Here is a 19517-nt window from a genome sequence, read left to right on the forward strand (position 1 = left end):
TTGGGTGGATCGTCTGATTTTTTGGAGTGGGAGGGGATTGAATAAAAAAAGTGAGAAACACCGCAATAAATTAAGAAGAGGGTTGGGGAGGAAAACTTTGTAACAGAATACTTGTTTTCATAAAAAAAAAGAAGTGTATTTTTCAACTTTTCACACGTTTAACATATAGCTATCCTTTAGCAGCCGACGAACTCCAGTCAGTTACAGAACAATTTGTATTTCATTAGGAATGCCAAATCACGTTTCATTATTCATAATTAACTTAAAAAATTGGGACTATTCTATTATTTAAGTTACTTATGAATAATGAAACGTATATAAACGTAATTATTCGTTAATGAAACAAAATTATCGCATTATACCTAAGCTGCAGAGATACGACTTAGAATAATTTGTTTAATATTAAAACTAGCCAGGAAGGGTTGTTTCAAACTGCTTAGAAATTAACATTCTACAGTGTGTGTAATGTTCGTTTCTAAAACCTTAAAAGTCGTAATTTTCTGAGTGATTAGGCGCGAATGTCCTCAAGGCAAATCCTTCCCACTCAGAATCAATGAATCACGGAGAAAGTCTCCGTACCTTCGATGTGATAGGGTGATAGATTGACAATTGCACTGTGTTGACGTTCTCTCATTAGTTTCTACTGATCGTAACTGACAACTGTTTTTAATCAAGCTGTAATTACTGACACGTTCGGAAACCAAACTTTGTGGAAATTTTCCATTTTTTTTCTTTCATTCATTTTTAGTAAACTAACATTATCTTTCTTAAATGCTAAATTAAAAACTACTAATTATCGTATTTTAAGTAGCCTAATCTTATTAAGTAAGGTTAAATTACTTAAAATTAACTTTATTTAATAAGGTTAGGCTTATTTAATAAAGCTAGATCCACTGCTTTACAGAGAACTTCTGGTCAACCAGAAGAGTCAAATCAGTCATTTTCTAAATGGATAAGGAAGCCACTAAAAGGATCAAGGAAAACTCAAGATTATTTGTTTGTAAAACAGATTATTGGCGACTTTGGCTGTGGGGCGCTGTTAGAATTGGAGTTAAAACTGTACACTTCGTGTCCTACTGGGAGGACAACGTTTCTCAACTATCGAGTATAAATATTTCAGAAATACGTATTTCTGTTAGTGTCAGCAACACTTATTTTCCGAAATGAAGCTGCCTATTTTCATGCTTGCAAGAAAGAAAGAAGGCATGTAACAAGTGTGTGTATGTGTATGTATTCGTGCGCTTAAAATCAGGCCTTATGAAAGACAATTCTGAATCTAGAAAACTTTGAAATGAGTGATCGCTAAATCCGATTTCAATGCCGTTTCTTTCCCGTGAATAACTGAAATTTGTACCCTTCAGAAGGACTTTTTCCTTTCACAATTCTTAGATTCCCTTCATTTGACTAGGAGATGCTATTTACTTCTTTTCCTCTCCCACCTCACCTATCTTCCCTTCGGAAAACAAAACATAAGAACGCAAAGCAGCTTGTGGTCCCACGTTCTCTTCGGAAACTCCCATTCATGTTTCTCGCCCGTCGCTCTTTTCGGAACGAAACAAGTGAACGTCAAAGTCCGCATAGTTTTTTAGTCCTAGGGTTTGGGGTTACAGTTCGAGGGTCACAGGTTGCCGTCGCTTTCTCCTCGGTAGCCGTTATAATCGTCGGACAGCGGTTGTCAGCGTTCAATAGCAATACCGGAAGTCGGTCTTTGAGCCACTTCAATGGTTCTGTTCTGAGTACAAGACCCACCGAATCTCCCCGGAGAATGGCATGCGTTGCTATTGAACTCCGCAGCCAAGTATCATTCCTTCATCCCCGCCATTCTCCGGTCCACTGGGACAAGAATTCAAACCCTGTCTGGCATGTGATGGGTTGGTCCCTGCATGGTCCGTCGCGGTCGGTATAGCTTAAATTACAGCCGCGGCTTTTTTACGGATGCTTTCTGTTGATAGCAACGGGACATGTTTTATAGGGGGCATAAACACAGCGTCGTGTCTACTTCGTCTGGGGAACCTGTCACAGACTTTTCCAGCCAAGGTAATTCCATGGTTCAAAATGACGATGTAGCTCTCTTACCGTCAGTAAATGCGAGGGAAAAAAAGTGGTTCCGATATTCTAAACAGGTGTTTACAACTTCACCTGTAGATAACAGCTAACCCGATGTCTGTAAAATTCTCTAGATCTTTTATATTGATAATCAGAGTCATTTATCTAATTGTTTTTTAAATTCTGGTATGCTTTTAGGTATGCATCAGTGTAATAACCTTATTAAAATGTAGTTTTAGGGTATTTTCTTTTATGCAATATACAATTTTCCCAGCGAAACCATTGGGATGCTATAATAATCACGTGTTTTCCCAAGAAAACACGTGATTATTATAGCATCCCAATGCAATTAGTTAATACGTTTTACTTTAAAGGATAAATTGTAAACTCTGCTGACTTGGTTGTCGTGCTGGAGTATAAACAGAAAATTTATTTATTTATTTATTTATTTAAATGTCGTAATGCAAAACTTTTGGTGCTCCCCTGGAACAACTGTGTAATTATTATTGTAGTTTAATTATTTAAGTTGAAGTGGTCCATTACAGAGCATTCAATGCATGCAATGTTGGGGATCTAAGAATAGCAGAGAAAAAGATAAACAAGAGGAATATAAATAGATCAGGTGATGCTGAAGTAGAGCTCATCAGTGACCAGACCTATAATAAAGTACAGTATCTCCTCTTTTTCAAATTCGAATTTTTCTTTATTTGGAAATTTTTACTTTTTTTGTGCAATACAATATTTTCTTAAGGGAAAATATACAAAAAGTACTAAAAAACAGGAGTTAATAAAAACAAGACCGCTCAATGCGACTAATTAAACTCTGCTAAAACACGCAACTTATACAGAAAAATGCCATCAGCAAATTGAAATGATAGTTTACTTATTAATGTGAACTTGCAACCGGCCTTCAAATATATGTAGCAGTTATTCAGTTCGCATTACCATGGACCACACTGTTTAATGTAGTGGCCACTTGCCCGTAGAAATATTCTCTCAACGAATCTCTTAGGAGTGAGCAGGAATTCACCTACCCTTTCATTAATGACTGCAGGACCTGTTACGACAATCACCTCCTGAGTGCCCTTACCCCTTTGTAACTCTTTCTCTTCTTTATAGCTCCAGTTTCCCACGCAATCACCTTCCCTGGTATAACTCCCCCCATCCCACCGTAATCTCACGAATTACATTATAAAATAGCGTTTCCATGGTTAAAACGATGCAGACGAATGACAAGACAATAATTGTACTCTCACCATCAACCCAGGATGTGACAACAGCTATTAACGTAATCGGCCGCACAAGGTTTCTTGCGTCAAGGTTAGTGAATCACGCGATGTTCATGAGTTTGCATTCCACGTGATATGGATAACAATGGGAAAGTATCTGCTGTGCGGCAGTGGATTGTTATTATTCGTTCCCTGTCTTTTGTGATATGGCCGAATAAAAGTGCGGCAGTAGTTTGCTATTCGTTCCTTGTCTTCTGTGATATCGCCGAATGCAAGTAGGTGTCGCTTTTCGAAATGTTTCTTTAAAGAATCCCATAAAGAAAGAAAGAATAAAAAATAACCGGCCGGGAATAAAAACTGTCCTGAGGGGAAAAAATGCAAAACAGTTGTAATAGATGATGTTATTCATTTAATAGATTTCAGCTAAAATATTTTCTTGATAACTTTATCAATATATTTTTTGTTTCGAACGATGTAGAACAGAGGTGTCTAATTAGTTTTCTTCGCGGTCTGTACAGTATTATAAAAGTTGTAGCTCATCATGGTCCGGACACCCTTTCTTTGATATAAAATAAATCAAACGTCAAGTAAATATTATGATAACCTATTTTCATTATATTTTATTATAGAACGATTAATTATAAATTATTACAGAACTCAAAGAAATCTGCATGCCCTATACTATTATTATTATGTGCCCGATTTTTCCCCCCTTCAAATGTCATATATCAAATTAAGGGAACTACCAAAAGTGCAAAGCAAAAGAAAATTACTTTCTCTAAAAAATATTGACCAGCTCAGATCCCACGTGGGCAGTACAGTAACATATAAGTACCGTCCTGTCTGCAACACTAGGAAAAAAGCTGAGATCGAATCACGTCAATAATGCGATTTAATATTTTTGTCTTTTTCACAACGTGGCTGAGTTAGTCGGTCTCAGGCAAGGATAATAAGGTTTCCCCACACCGAGTTTTCGGTGTGGGGGAACCGTACACGCAATTTACAGCCATATAGACAATTACAGACATATGTACGGCGCAATATGGTCTAACTCGCTGATGCGCTTAAAATCCTACTACAGCATCACTCGCGATCCTTGAAAAATCGTTCGCGGTTCGCCAGTTGGCGACCCCCTCCCCCATCTAGAAAATCACTCTTTGTTGATCTGGATTCCAGATCACTGAAGATGATAAAGCCAACCTAATGTTAGCGCAGGTTGCAGTTATGACTTAGAGATGCCATCATAAAAAAAAGTTTCTGAATAAATTGCGTTTAGTAATTATTAATATTAAGAAATAAACTTGGTTTTATCATTCACAATTAACTTTAAAAGTCCAAACCTTTTTTCATTTATTTTATAATCATAATCATTTATAGTATAGCGAACTTCACACAACAACATGGTATTAGGTCTGTAAGAAAAACGGTTTAAAATGGACAGCTATGCAAAACAAATTTCAAGACTTAAAAAAAAAACAACTTATGATAGGTTTGGGTTGGTAGGGTTACATTTTTACCTCGAAAACTAATTATCAATTTCACCATTACATCAGCTCTGTAACAGGTAGTTATTAATAATATTATTATTTATTATCTTTATTTTAAACCATTTTCGATTTGAAACGATTTCAGAGTTTAATATTTCTCATGTACTGTATTCTAACGTTTATTAATTAAATTTGAGGCCCTTCAACAGCTCTAAATACTAGCAAGCAGGAGCAGCAGTGCGTAGCACACGCTTCTTCATTAGCCCGTGACCACCAAATACGGAGGATGCAGAAAGGTCAGGGAATGACCACCACATATCCTCGGAGCAATGTGGCTTTAGTTGCTAATGCTCCTAAAAACCAAATAACAATAACTAGCAAGCAAGCAAATTACGAGGTTGGTTGTGATTATGAATTTGCTATTTTCAAAGTTAACAGTTAATTCGTGACAATTATAAAGCCGTTTATACACAGAGATTTACAGTCACTGGCGAAAAAATCAGAAACCTTTTGCAGTTGGTCAACAGATAATTAAACGTAAGGTGTACAAATGTAACTTGTCGCATGGTATGATTACACGTTTCTTGCTGTCAGATAAATAAAGTTCGTTTTCTTGGGGGATCTTAGTCGATCCCGTCACAGGGAAGACAGACGATTATTCCGATTTTTAGAAAAGCGCATTGTTGCAGCACGTTTATCAGGAGCCACAACTAAGAAAACCCAAAGAATCGCTGATGTATCGAAAGCAACCATCTCAAAAGTATACAATGAGTTTAAGACTTGAGGAGAATGCAGCTCTAAAAGAAAGAAATGCGGCAAAAAGTCGGTACTCCAACAACGAGACACAGGAACTTAAAGCGAATGAAAGTGGTGCTTCCAACGGCAAGACTGACTTGTGAAACAGTTGAAAAAGATCATTTCGTCTGATGAGTCTCGTTTAGGCTTTTTTGCACTAATGATAGGGTGAAAGTATAGCGTGGACCTCGTAAAGTCATGCATAAATGTCCTTGCGGTTGCACAGGTAGTAGTAGTAGTAGTAGTAGTGGCACTTGATGCAAGAAAGCAAGTGTAGGAGCTTATGCAGCATCAGCCAAAAAAAAAAAAAAAAAAATTACACCATACCCTCCAATTGCCTGTCCAGTTCCTCCTTAAATTTATTTAACCTATCAACTTCCACAACGACAGATGGAAGTTTGTTCCAGCAATTAACCACCCGCTGGCTAAAGGCAAATTTCCGCACATCTATTCTACATCTATCCTTTCTTAATTTGAACTTATATCCCCGTAGGTTCGTATTCTGAACAAGTGGGAGGATCCCATCAGAATTCAGCGTGCTCAACCCATTCAAGGCCTTATAGACCTCAATCAGATCACCGCGCAGGTGCCTAGTCTCCAGCCACTGCAATTTGCAGAACTTAAGCCTCTCTTGGTAAGAGGATCCCTTCATTCCCCTCACCAATCGTGTTGCTCTTCTCTGTACACGCTCAAGCAACTCTACATCCTTCCTAAAATGAGGCCTCCAGACCTGTACGCAGTACTCAAGGCGTGGCCTGACCATTGCCTTATACAGAGGGACAATCACCTCCTTTTCCCTGCTAGCAAAATTCCTATATATCATTGACAAAACCCCATGACCTGCCCTAGCAGCCTGTCTACATTGCTCAGAAAACTTCATATCTGACTGCACAATTACTCCCAGGTCTTTTTCATTTTCTACCACCTTAAGTGTAGTACCACACAGTTGGTACGTTTCTCTGGGGCTACTTCTACCCATATGCAGTACTTTGCATTTGTCAAGGTTAAACTTCAGTTGCCACTTCTTAGCCCATCTGCCCAAATTATCTAGATCCTGTTGCAGTAGCACACTGCCATTACTGTCATTAACAACCCTGCCAACCTTCGTGTCATCTGCAAACTTCGACATTAAGCCTGATATACCTTCATCAATATCATTGATAAATATACAAAACAACAGTGGACCCAACACCGAACCCTGTGGGACTCCACTAATAACATTAGTCCACGAAGAGCAGCACCCATTGATTACCACCCTCTGTCTTCTCCCACTTAACCATCCTTTTATCCATTGTAGCAACTTACCCTTAATACCATTCTGCTCCAATTTGTACAGTAGTCTTCCATGCGCAACAGTGTCAAAAGCTTTCCTGAAATCCAAGTATATGATATCAAAATTATTTTTTGCATCCAGTTCCTTTGTGACCACATCATAATAACCAATCAAATTTGTCAGACAAGACTTTCCCTTAACAAACCCATGCTGTGTCTGAATTATTGCTGCAGTCTTGTCTAGATGATCCTGCACTGCATCTTTAACCAGTGACTCCATTATTTTACCCGGAACAGAAGTTAAACTAACTGGTCTGTAATTATTCGTGTCACCCTTCGAACCTCCTTTGTGAATTGGGGATACATTTGCACATCTCCAGTCCGTGGGAACCTCCCCTGAATATAAGGATGCTCTCATAATTATGGCTAAGGGTTTGCTTAGTTGCTTTGCCGCCTCCTTTAATATAACTGGATAGATCCCATCCGCCCCAGGTGCCTTTCTTATGTTTAACTTCAACAATTTCTCCTCCACTTTGCTCTCAGTTATTACAAAATCACTAAGCACACTGCTACAATAGTGATAAATCAATCCTCCTCACACAGTGGAAAAGACCTGGATATAATTCTATCAATCATGCGAGGAAAGTTTTATGGGCCTTTTTCAGAACGTGGCTGAGTTAGTCGGTTTTAGGGTAGTGTAGGTTTTTTTTTTTTTTAAATCCCAGAACTCGGATTTTTCATCCAGCAAACGGGAAAATCGAGAAAAATTAACACACGCAATTTTACACACAATGTATACACCGCAATATGGTCAAAGCCACTGATGCACTTAGAAAACACAACAATCATGCATAAAGAGTGTGTCGCTTCCGCCACTCACTCAAGCTGCTGGAGGTGGTGTCGTGGGATGGTGTATGTTCGCTTGGTACCGACTGCTTCCATTCATACCAAAGATGAAGGTCATGTTACCTCTAATGAATATCTTTCTCTCGTATCGGACCGACTTCACCCTTCAGTGCTTCATTTTTACCTGAACTTTTCGATTGATTCTTTCAAGATGAAAACGCTTTCAAGATGATGATTCACCATACAAAAATTGTATCTACGGGACTCGAGGAACATTCTCAAGATTTCGAACATCTACCCTGGCTGCCCAATTCTCTCAATCCAATTGAGAATGTCTGGCATATATTGGAAAGGGCAGTTCGGCTTCGCAGTTTTCTACCGACCACAATACAGCAGCTGAAAAATATCCTGATGGAAGAACCTTTTAGACACTTCGTGGAATCCATGCCACGACATGCACAGGCTGTAATTCGGGCAAAAGGGCCCTACCAGATATTATATAAAAGTTTCTAATTTTTTGGCGGGTGAGTATAGTTTATACACTGAGAGATATTATTGCGGCTTTCGTTGTATGATGAATATAATGATTTTTATATTTAAAAGTGTACTGGATTTTAACACTACATTTTGTGATGGTTTTTTTTTTTTTTTTTTTACCAATTTACTTGTTTCTTTGGATGTATTAAATTCTCGATGCGAGGGATGGTGAAGGGGTTAATGATTCTCTGTGCCACCTACATCTTGGAATAAGCAACTCTCTGTAGTCGCAATGACCACAAATCTGCAGAGGCTTTATCTATGCGGCTAAGTCAAAAAACCCCAGAGGTCAGTAGTTATGACCTTCGTCTAGCAGTGTCTGGGTTGCGGGAGGATTGCCTGACCTTGGGACCACAGCTCACAAAATAAAAACAACAACAAAGAAAAAAGTGATGCAGAGAAAAACCTTTTACGTCATTACACCCACGCCCGTGTGCGCTAAGTAGTGGTACAAAGAATACAAAGCAGACGACATCTCACGATACCTTCAACTAGGCAACGACCGATTATCGAAAAGAAAGGCGATTCACACAGCGCTTGGGATATGTATGTAAACATTAACCTACGGAAAATGACGTAACTGTATCCCTCCCACTGTTGAAAGAACAGTATTGTGGCTATCTTCTGATACATCGTTACAAACATGCGTTTACTGATGGCATGACAGCTAGGCACGTTGATTGTTAATATCACGTAATGCTTGTGTGCATACAGCAACCCTTCTTGGCTGGCGGCCAACATTTGTTACTAGGTGTCAATGTTAAATTAGGCTACGAACAGAGAAGTCTAAGAACTTGTCCACCCACGATATTAACCGGGGAGTTAGAATAGTTGAATGGGACCCCAAATCTCGGTGAGAGGACTTCTCTGCGCGTGCATGTTACCAGACATCCCCCTGTGTCTCTAGTGGTTCTAACTACGGAAAGAGAGACGCTGGGACAGGAAGTCGCGGGGCAACTCCCCTATTGCCTAATCTGAGGATTGCTTAACCTTAAGTAATTTAAATCCTAAATAATCCCACGACAATAATCGTGGGAACAGAACCCTATAGATCTTTGTCTCACCGGATGAGATCGTTGTAGTAGGGTACGTCTCTAATGAAATCTAAACCGGAGCACGTGCTGACAACAATTAGTTACCGTAGCAATAGCAACAGTTACTCTGTAGAGGGGATATTCAAGTCGCGTGTAAGAAAAATTCATCTAAGTTTTTTTTATTATTATTATTATTACAAATTAATGTACCATACCGTTCCAAAGAAAAGTAGTCATTTTCGGACCTCCAGTACCACAATTCTTTTAATAAATTTTGATCACATGAAAAAGCCATAGCTTGTTAAGCTTTCTTTAACGTGTTGGCAAGGCTGTTTAGCAGTGGCCTTATCATCTGCATACGGTGTGGTATCGTTCGTTCTAACATCCTCCGCTGAGATATGAAATACATATTCTTCCATTATCGCTGGAAGAATTATTCATATCGGCAAGATCACGTAAGCAGTGTGGCATGCAAATTCAAAAATTCCAATCGCAACTTGAAAGAACAATTACGTGTGACTATAGTAGAGTAAATAGTAGGCAGCTCAAGGTCATTACTCGGTTCTTCTCCTCTCTTCATTCCTCAGTATGGAGCGAGTAACCTATATGGATGACCTTGAGCCACATGTTCTCCGCACTGTATACCGTATATATGTTCAGAGCTGTCATTTGTACAATAGAATCGCAGTACAGCTTAACTTGCAGACACGGCCGAAGATCCAACAGGTCATGATAGTAAAACATTTATTTCATTTTAAATGATAAAATGTGGCGTAAAATCAATTTAAACATAATTAGAAACTAATTTCTCAAATAAGTTAAATATTTTTTAAGTGACTTTACACTGTTTTGTTTGCACACCAGAAAACCAAGTAACTTGATTGGCCGTAAAGTGGACTGTCATAAAATGGGATCATTGGGTAAGGAATTCCATTATTTGTGCACTGTTATCGCAGCCGATATACCAGCGCGATGGTTAACAAAGGGCTATGCATTTTTTGTGGCAGTAAAAAAAAAAAAAAAAAAAAAACTGCATCCATTATCAACCCACTTCAGGATGGAAGCCTCCTTAACAATTCATGCTGGGGGAAATGGACCATAATCTGCTACGCTGGTCCAGTGCAGGTTGGTAGATCAACCGTATTTAGCAGTCAGAGGCTTGAACCCCGGTCTACTCAAAGAGCGTGCTGCTATAGCACTCCAGCTCCTGACCATTCGGCTACGGAGGCCTACTTTGTAGCAGTATACTGTCTCAAATCGGATCCAAGGTCCTAGATTAAAAACCTTACATATACTTTGATGCGTTGGGTAGCAGGGAAGACATCTGAAATAAACCCATTCGAACATTTCAGTGTATTTCATACACTAAATAACTGCATTATTATGAGAAAGTCGACTTTGAGCGCCTGCGCTTTTCTCGCTTTTCCTAGTGGTTAACATTGGATACCGGAAAATACAAGGGTTTCAGTTGACCATGATTCGAGTCCGTGACTACTAAATACTGTATTATAAATATAAAAAAATAAATAGTACCGTATTTAATAATTTCCCCTTATTACAAACAGAAATTTTATTTAATTTAGCTTGCTTTAGTTGCCAATAGACAGCAAACTCCCATCGTTATTGAGTGTCATAAATGGGTTTAATATAATTTTTCATCAAATATAAAAAAATATATACTGTACTTATATTTTATGACAATAATTGTCTGTTTTTATTTAAATAAAGCTATATTTCCTCCTCCATAATAAAAATAATGTAGGTTTTTTTTCTTCCCCTGTTTGCTACCTGACGATTTATGGCTATACTAGACAAGCGCTTGAAATGCGGCGTCGGCGACGCCTTCCAATGCCCAGTTTTATGGGAAGCAGAGGGTAAAGGCAAGCAAACTAGACGAGCACTTCGAACGCCGCGTAAAACGCCTGCCGTCTTCAGACGCGTTACAAACGCATAGGTCTTAGCATTTGCATTGCCTGAGGAGACATTCTCCCCTTGCATGGGATGGTTGGCCTTAATTGGTTTGTTTATTATAACTTTGGGGAAGACATGTTTGATACAGAGGAGTTTATTTGTGAGGTGGAAAGGAGGCCTTCCTTGAACAACACATCATTAAAACACTACTCCAACAAAGAAATAAAGGCAAAGTGTTGTACTGAAATTGGAAAATAAATGTTTCTGAACTGGGATGAACTATGTAATGATAAGAAGAATCAGAAAGCTCAGTTATATTTATTGTACATATTACTTCTATTTTAGTACTGTTTCATTAGTTAACGAAATAAGAGTTTGTTCACTTGCAGAGACAATTTATTGGTAGATTCTAGGTTATCTGTGTACGGAATCATGAATGTACATAATTTAAGTTAATAAAGAACCTTATTATTATTAAATAAGATGAAAACAGTAATCGGAAAACTGCTGAAGAATACCCTCTGCAACAGTACAACTAATGTCGGCGTTAACAAGTGAGAATCACGTGCGGTCTCTGTCTCCTTCTAAAACGAATTTTGAAAACAAAGAAATAAAGGCAAAGTGTTGTATTGAACTTGGAAAATAAATGTTTCCAAAATGGGATGAACTATGTAATGATGAGAAGAATCAGAAAGCTATTGATGTCGGCGTTAACAAATGAGAATCACGTGCGGTCTCTGCCTTCTTCCAAAACGAATTTTGAAAACCTTTCGTTTCAAACATAACTTCGGTGTCTTTCTTCTTTGAAAAGTTTTGTGAAAGCAATGAAAGCACGCAGTAAGCTGCAAAGTACAAAAAAAAGTCGTTGTTAGCGTGATACAGGAAAAAAATAAAATAATAAAATAATGCACGCAACTGTTCCTTGGCATAAAAAACATGACCGAAAGAATTGCAACGGATTGTTTTTGAAAAACGAAAAGATCGCACTTCCCTTCTTCAATGTGTATTGCATCTACTAACGCAAAATGTACGAAATTCATCTGTTGGAAGCCACACTGGAAACGGGAAAAACTGATAACACTGCAATGAGCATCTAAAAAAAAAAAAAGTTTGCTTTATTGTACTGTAATTGTTTTTACGGAATAATATAGGTACAGCAGTTTTCTGGATGTATATTTGATTTTCTAACGAAATTTCAGAAAAATATTTCTATAAAGCTGCATTACAAACTTCGAAAACGGGTGTGTCTTCTCATGAACATTCATAAAATCAAACAACACTAATTCTTTATTGCACGAAAAGTACTCCTTTACAGTATGGGTAGTGGACAGTATTTTCTGCTTCAAAAGGATGGAAAGTACTCGTCAATATTCCGTCTAGAAATAATGTCGAGTGGTGAAAAGACAGGAACATAGGTGTTTTATTCTGAGAAGTCCCGTGCGATAAAATCAAACAGGAAGTTACCCTTTATGTTACCGAAAGTAATACTGTAAAACACCGAGTCTTACAAATACCTTAATCTCCGAATAACAATAGCGGGTAAAAATAAAATAATTTTACAAACAAAGAAAACAACGTTTCAGAAATATTTCAATTAGTGGGAGTTATAAAGCATAGATGCAAACATCGGTATTGATTTCTGCATCACGGTATCAAATTATCAATATAACATCAAGACTCTGTATCGACATTCTGTAAAATAAAATTTAAAAAATTCTCTGGAGACTTCCTGTGTGTTTCAAACATAACATAAAACTTTTTTTAAAACCTATTTTAATTTGCTGGATGAAACCACCACCTTGAAACTAGGAATAGAAAAAGCGAGTCGCTGGTGATATCCAATGAAATGTTAGAAGCGCCCCGTCTAGTTTGCAACGATCTGACGTTAGGACAGTACGTGTAGTTTGCCGTTTTGGAGGCGTTCACGACGCCAGCTTACGCTCGCGCTTCAAGCGCTCTTTTAGTATAGCCCTAAAGCTAATTGATTTCCTGGAACGTCGCTTTACCCCTCCTCCCCCATTCAGAAAATCATAGGACCGTTACTGCCTGAACTCAAGAAGAATTAACACACATAAAGTAAAGTGCTGCGATATACGAGAGATGACCAAGTTTCTCTATTTCAATATTGAAATAATTAGTTTCAAGTTCTTTTGTAATAGAATTATGTACCTGCATGTCTTAATGCTCATACACGAAATTACAGCTCACAACAATACTTTTTTCGTTGCAGGTGTGCAACTAATTGAAGGAATACAACCGCTGTAAGAACTGGAGAAAGGTGAGGTTAGAGCGGCTATTAAATATTTTGTGAAAAAAGAACTGGACTCCGATTGATGTTCACAATGACTTGCGGAGCACACTTGGTGACTGCTCGACCATATGGTAGTTAAAAGGTAGTGCCGTAAGTTATAAGTGTGAAAGTGTTATTGTTATTTGTTAGTTTGTTATTTGGTTTTTAGGAGCATTAGCAACTAAGGCCATATTGCTCCGGGATATGCGGTGGTCATTCCCTGACCTTTCCGCATCCTCCGTATTTGGTGGTGACGGGCTCGAACCCCGGTCTAATCAAGAAGCGTGTTCTACGCACTGCCGCTCCTTCCCACCTGGCTACGGAGGCGCCATGTGTGTGAAAGTGTAGTAGTTAATCGTGTGAAGATAAACATGCCGGAAGAGCTCTAAAAACTGCCGCCACTGCAGAAAATGTCAACCAAGTCCACGACATCCTGCAGGACTTTCGTGTCACTATTCGACATGTTTCTGACATCAGTGGTTATTTGGTACTGTATAGGCCATACTGATACCGTGGGCATGAAAAAATGCGCAGCAAGATGTGGTCTTTTCGAATCCTTACAACCGACCAGAAGCGCATGTGGGCTTTGGAAAGTCAGCGTATTCTCTCCATGTACCGCGCCAACCCAGAAAACTTTTGTGACAGAGACATAACAATCGATGAAACATGTCTCCAACGCTTTGATCTGGAGTCAAAACAACAAAGCGTAGAATGGAAACATCATCGATGACCACCTCAAAAAAATTCAGAGTGCAATCAACAGAAAAGAAGGTGATGGCATCATTTTTGGGGGGATTTTCAGCATGTTGTCCTGATTGTTTGCCTTGAACATGGCCAAACGAACTAATCTCCAGACTACTTGATGCCGTCAAAAAAAAAAAAAAAAAAGGAAAGCTGTCCGTCTTCTGCTCCTTCAGCAGGTTAATGCCCCTGCACACAAGTCGTGCCTTGCAATTGCTGCAATTTTAGATGCGTCATTTGAATTGGTACCCACCCTGTTCACTGGATACGGTCCCCAGCTACTTTCACCTAGTCCTAAATCTAAAGAAATACCTTCCAGATAGGAAATTTGCAAGCGATTCTGCTGTGGATGGATGCGTGGTTGGATAGTCAACTACAATTTTTTTTTTGACAAGAATTAAATCCTTGAAACATCTTTGAGAAAAGTGTGTTAGTGTTGAAAAATAAAAATACTTTGTTTGTTGTAATCCTATTATTTCTACGTGACGGGTAGAGAAAGTAGATCCATGGTATATCAATGAAGTGAGAAATTGAATTAGTTCCAATTCTGCTTAATATTAGAATAGATTTATTATTAGCGATAAATTTATTTAAGAAAAATGTGTGGATCTTCCCTGAAAAAAAAGGACCAGAGCTCTTATACCTACCAATAATTCTTGAAGGGTGATAGAATTGTCTGTGTAGAGACACAGCCTCTCTGCAACGAGTGGCACATTTTGCCGTAATTTGGATGCTAGAAACAGACACGCTGCTCCTAATAATTGCAGCTGACTTTTCCTGATTTTTACCACCGACAAGAACCTGTCCATACAGTTCATAGCCATTGGAAACACTTCCATTGCACATTCCTCGGCTTCACACACCTGGAAAACATATCAGTTGTTCTTAGCACAGTTTATCATAAAAGTCTTTAGCTGTATTGAACTAAAAGCATGTTAATTTGTTGTTGGTTTACTCATAATTAAAGACTCAACTATCGTAACAATAATATACTTTATCATTTATAATCAAATAGAAAGTATATAGCTTATCCGATGCAACTACTGTTCTGAAAACTGAACTATTAATTCATGTCTCCAAAGAGTAATGTTAATTACTATTTATTCAGGCTACAAAAACAAATTAATAGCATTTCATTTTAAATCAGAGATGACATCAATGATGATGAGTGTGATAAGAACAAAAGCGTACTGGTAAAATCTTCATGGCAATTTAAAAAAAAATGTCTACGTGAATTAGTTATTAATGAATTATTAGTTATTAATTTACTTAGTTATTAATGAATAACTTAGTAAAGTGGTATCTGTTAATAAATACTATACAAATTTAAAGAAAATCATCTTGAAGGATTCGTAGCGTCTCGATATTGTTGGTATGCCTATATTCAATAGCTTTCCTGTGTTAAATCCAACAGTGATTTTTCCGAGTTCGAGCTTTAGCTACAAGTCTTTGACATGAAATCAAAAAGGCATCACAATTATGTGACCCCTTTTTGATTTCGAAAAGAAAAAATTTTAATTGCCTAATTTTGCATATAACCAAGAAGAAATCCCTCACCTCCTAAACCAATCTTGTGGACACTAGGTCTGGGGGCCAGATCTAGTATCCACTCCTCACTTCTTGTTTAAATTGTTAGTAAGGAGTTACCAGTTATATGAATATTAAACGAACAAGAATGGGCTGCCAATGTGGGACTGAGCTGAGCAATTGAACAAATTATAGGACGAAACGTTTTCACTGTGGCAGGACGAAACAATCTTGACACATGTCAATTGGATCTGGCCCGAGTCAACAGCGTCCCCACTGTGCTTGTCACGGAATCGATCATACAATAATATGCACCTGAAACAATATCAGGAGGTACCATCAATGTTAGAAGCCTAAACAGCAGTGAACTGGGATAAGCGCGCCTCCGTAGGTGGGCAGGAGCAGCAGTGCGTAGCACACGCTTCTTGATTAGACCGGGGTTCGAGCCCCGGTCTAAATCAAATACGGAGGATGCGGAAAGGTCAAATAATGACCACCGCATATTCCCGGAGCAATATGGCTTTAGTTGCTAATGCTCCTAAAAAAATACAAAAAAAAAAAAAAAAAAACTGGGATAAGAATGAAAACTAGGTTGATATTGCAGTAATATAGCAGGTATACAGAAGCCACAGGGAGACTCTCCAGCAATTAAAACGAATAATTCGTTTTAATTTCTGGAGTGTCATTAGGAAGTATTCTACGTGTCATATTGAGATCAATTTCTTATTCTTCAAATTTACAGAGGTTTTAATATTAGATGTAATCTCTGGAGAGAAAGATGAAATTTAACAATAACGGTAAAAATCTACTAGAATTTTGTGGAAACTGTGCACTCGTACTCGGGTATCTTTGGGCCAGGACATCGTGTAGGTACCTCGGGCTCCTATTCCGAAACCCTACTAGGAAAAGCGGACCCGGTGAAGCAGTTTTCCCCAGGGGTCCTGTGCTGGTACTCTGACCTCCCTATTCATAATTACAGACAAGTATTTCAGCATAAAGCCAGTCAAAATTTTAAAGGAAAGAAAAATAACAGATAGAAGAATAATTTAATTCGCTATACCATTAGATAAAAGGATCTTAATTAAATAAATAAGTGAAGATACAAATTATTTATTTTCAACAGCACTCGAGCTTGTCGCTCATTTCTGTACACTGTAGCTATCTGTAGAAGATACACTCGCTTGAAAAGGTCTGGGTTCGATTTTCGAGGATACCAGGGTATAAAGATTTATATTAGAAATGACTTTCATCTTATACTGGAGCATATTAAAAATTATCATTAATGTGTTAGTTGCCGGCTGTGGGGATTCCGTATATTTTGTCTTACAACAGTGTGTATTCTTCGGTCGGCTCGCCTGACAAAAACTTCAAGTTTTCGTGAGATGAAATCATCCGATTCTCGCCCGAGATGAACTAAATCGACAACATAAGTGAAAAAAGCCAATAAAAGTTCCTCCCGTCAAAACCGTATTCGAATCAAAACTTTTTTGATTCGAATACGTAACCCCTGTACTAATCGCGAGTGCTTATGAATTACTGCCAACGGCACAAAGAATTTGTGCTGTGCCAACGAGGTATAAAAAGAGGTGTTAAAACAAAAAATGGCTTTAGATAACGAAAGGATGGGAAAAATTTAAGAGAAATCTATAATGGATTCTGCAAAAGAAATGTGGGAAATTCAAACTGCAAATAAGACTAATAAATCCTTATTTGAGTATATAGAAAAGTAAGTAAGAGGGCTAAGATACGTGTGAAAAAAAGCCAAAGAAAAATATTGTGAAGATTTAGAAAAAGAAATGTACCAGGAAAATGTAAAAAATATATTGGTGGAATGGAAAAAATGTACTGAGCCAAATCTCAGCAGAGCAGTTGGAAAAACCATAATCAATGTCATCGGAAATGATAAAGATGAAGCTAAAGCAGAAGAAAAGGATATTTTAGAAATATGGAGTAAATGGTTTGATAATTTGCTAACCACAAGTCTGAGAGATTCCTGAGAAAAGGAAAAGATTTCAATTGGAGAAACTTTGAATACTGTCTCTACCATTGAGATATAAAAGACCATTAAACGTATTAGGTATTGAGAGATAGAAAGAAAATGAGGATGAAATTAAACCAGAAATACTAAATGTGGAGGGGAAAATAGTATATAGCATTGTCCAGAGATTCTTTTCCGATGGACAAGTTCCTGAAGATTGGAGCAAGTCATTAATTGCGCCAATATAAAAAAAAGGGTAAAATAAAGCCGAATGGGGAAATTACATAGCAGTTTGGTGTACCACGTAAAATATGTGTATCTTAGAAAAGAGAGAAATATTATTACAATGTTACCTTCTTGGGAAAGAGCAGCCAAGTTTTGGCCGAAGAGGAGATGCCAAGATCAGATATTTGCATTAAGAATAATTATTGAAAAAAATCGGGGGAACATAAAAACCTGTAGTTAGGATTTGTCGATTTTGAAAAAAACATCTGACCTAAAAATATGTTCTTCCGAATTTTTCAAAAAATATGGCATCAAAGATCATCTTTCGAGGCGAATAAATTTTTGTATAAAATGGCAAATCTACATCAATATTTAAGAAAGAATTTGAAAATAGTTTAAGATTAAAAAATGTTGTGAGTCAGGACACTTTATCGTCACTTCTTTTTATAATTTTAAAAGAATGTATGATACTATCAGAAGTGGGAGATTGTATTTTGTTGATGATGTGCTGTTAAATAGTAGCTTGCAAGGTCGTCCAGAATATACTAGATAAATAAAGGCTGTAGAGAATTTAGCAAGAAATTTATTTTTGTATAAAAAAAATAATAATAATAATGAAAATTGGGAAACGAAGATAAAAATTTAGGTCTTAGACTAATGTACCAAAACCTAGAACAAGTTAGTAATTTTGCATATTTAGGACCAATGTTTAATGAGGATGGAAGCTTAAATACGAAACTAAACAACAGAATAAGTAAAACAGGAAGTGTACGAAGCCAGTTCAACTCATTCTTAGCAAAAGGAAATTAGTCAAACAAAAAAATTATATTTTCTCTTAGAATACATTTTTAAGGTGATTTTTAGAGAGAGATATTGGCTAAACTAGACATCAGATATTTAAGGCAAAAATGAATGTTAATAGGCCTAGAGGTAGATCGATGTCAAGCGCACATTAGAGAAAATTATTCTGGATTTATTCCGGTTAGAGCTAAAGATCTAACAGGAAACTACTACTCCTCCTGTCACGTGATGAGGGACACGGACAGAAAAATTTATGGAATGTCCACTTTCCAATCAGCGAATATCGTTCAAATTCATTCCGTGATAAATTGGGGTCCATCCATATTATTTTTTTAAATTAATTATTGCCAGCCTATCGAAGCAATACAAGCCTTAAATTACTAGGTCACTTCCCCACCTTCCTTCCATTGTTTGGCGCATAATGGCCTTTAGCTGCTGTTGGCCCGTAAAATCTACAACAACTTCCCTACTTACGAATATCCGTTTTACGACTATGTATTGCCCATTTGAACAAAGCTCCTCTAAGATCAACAGTCTATAAAACTATTTTGTTTTTCCCTGATCAAATATAAATGGAAAATGCTGTCGGTAGAGTACATTTTACCGTAATTTTGTTGAAAATCTTGTCAGTCATCTGCAAGGTACGAGTTATCACTACAGAATACGAAATTCAGCCTCACAGCCACTAGATCAGTGTTTCTCAACCAGTGCTTTGGGAGTACTCATCATTTGGGATTCCTGCTGAGAAATATATATAGACGTATATATATTTTTCATAATTTATTTACAAGTATTGTC

At 37.5% G+C, this 19517-nt stretch overlaps 1 protein-coding gene and 1 long non-coding RNA gene across 2 annotated transcripts in view; one reads left to right on the plus strand and one right to left on the minus strand.

Moving 5' to 3' along the window:
- Nucleotides 1-19517, minus strand: part of LOC150084146 (G1/S-specific cyclin-D2-like) — a 133805-nt gene that overhangs the window by 107867 nt on the left and 6421 nt on the right. The window contains exon 2 of the mRNA XM_090375063.1: nt 14836-15051. Within this exon, the coding sequence (XP_090231189.1) occupies nt 14836-15051 (216 nt within the window). The remainder of the gene's footprint in view (nt 1-14835; nt 15052-19517) is intronic.
- LOC150084147 (uncharacterized) overlaps nt 3487-19517 on the plus strand; it is a 367749-nt gene continuing 351718 nt past the window's right edge. The window contains exon 1 of the long non-coding RNA XR_016547048.1: nt 3487-3550. This is a non-coding gene — a long non-coding RNA (uncharacterized LOC150084147). The remainder of the gene's footprint in view (nt 3551-19517) is intronic.

This window comes from Mastigoproctus giganteus, chromosome 6 (genome assembly GCF_048544385.1).
Source record: "Mastigoproctus giganteus isolate SK-2022 chromosome 6, ASM4854438v1, whole genome shotgun sequence".
NCBI classification, from domain to species: domain Eukaryota; kingdom Metazoa; phylum Arthropoda; class Arachnida; order Uropygi; family Thelyphonidae; genus Mastigoproctus; species Mastigoproctus giganteus.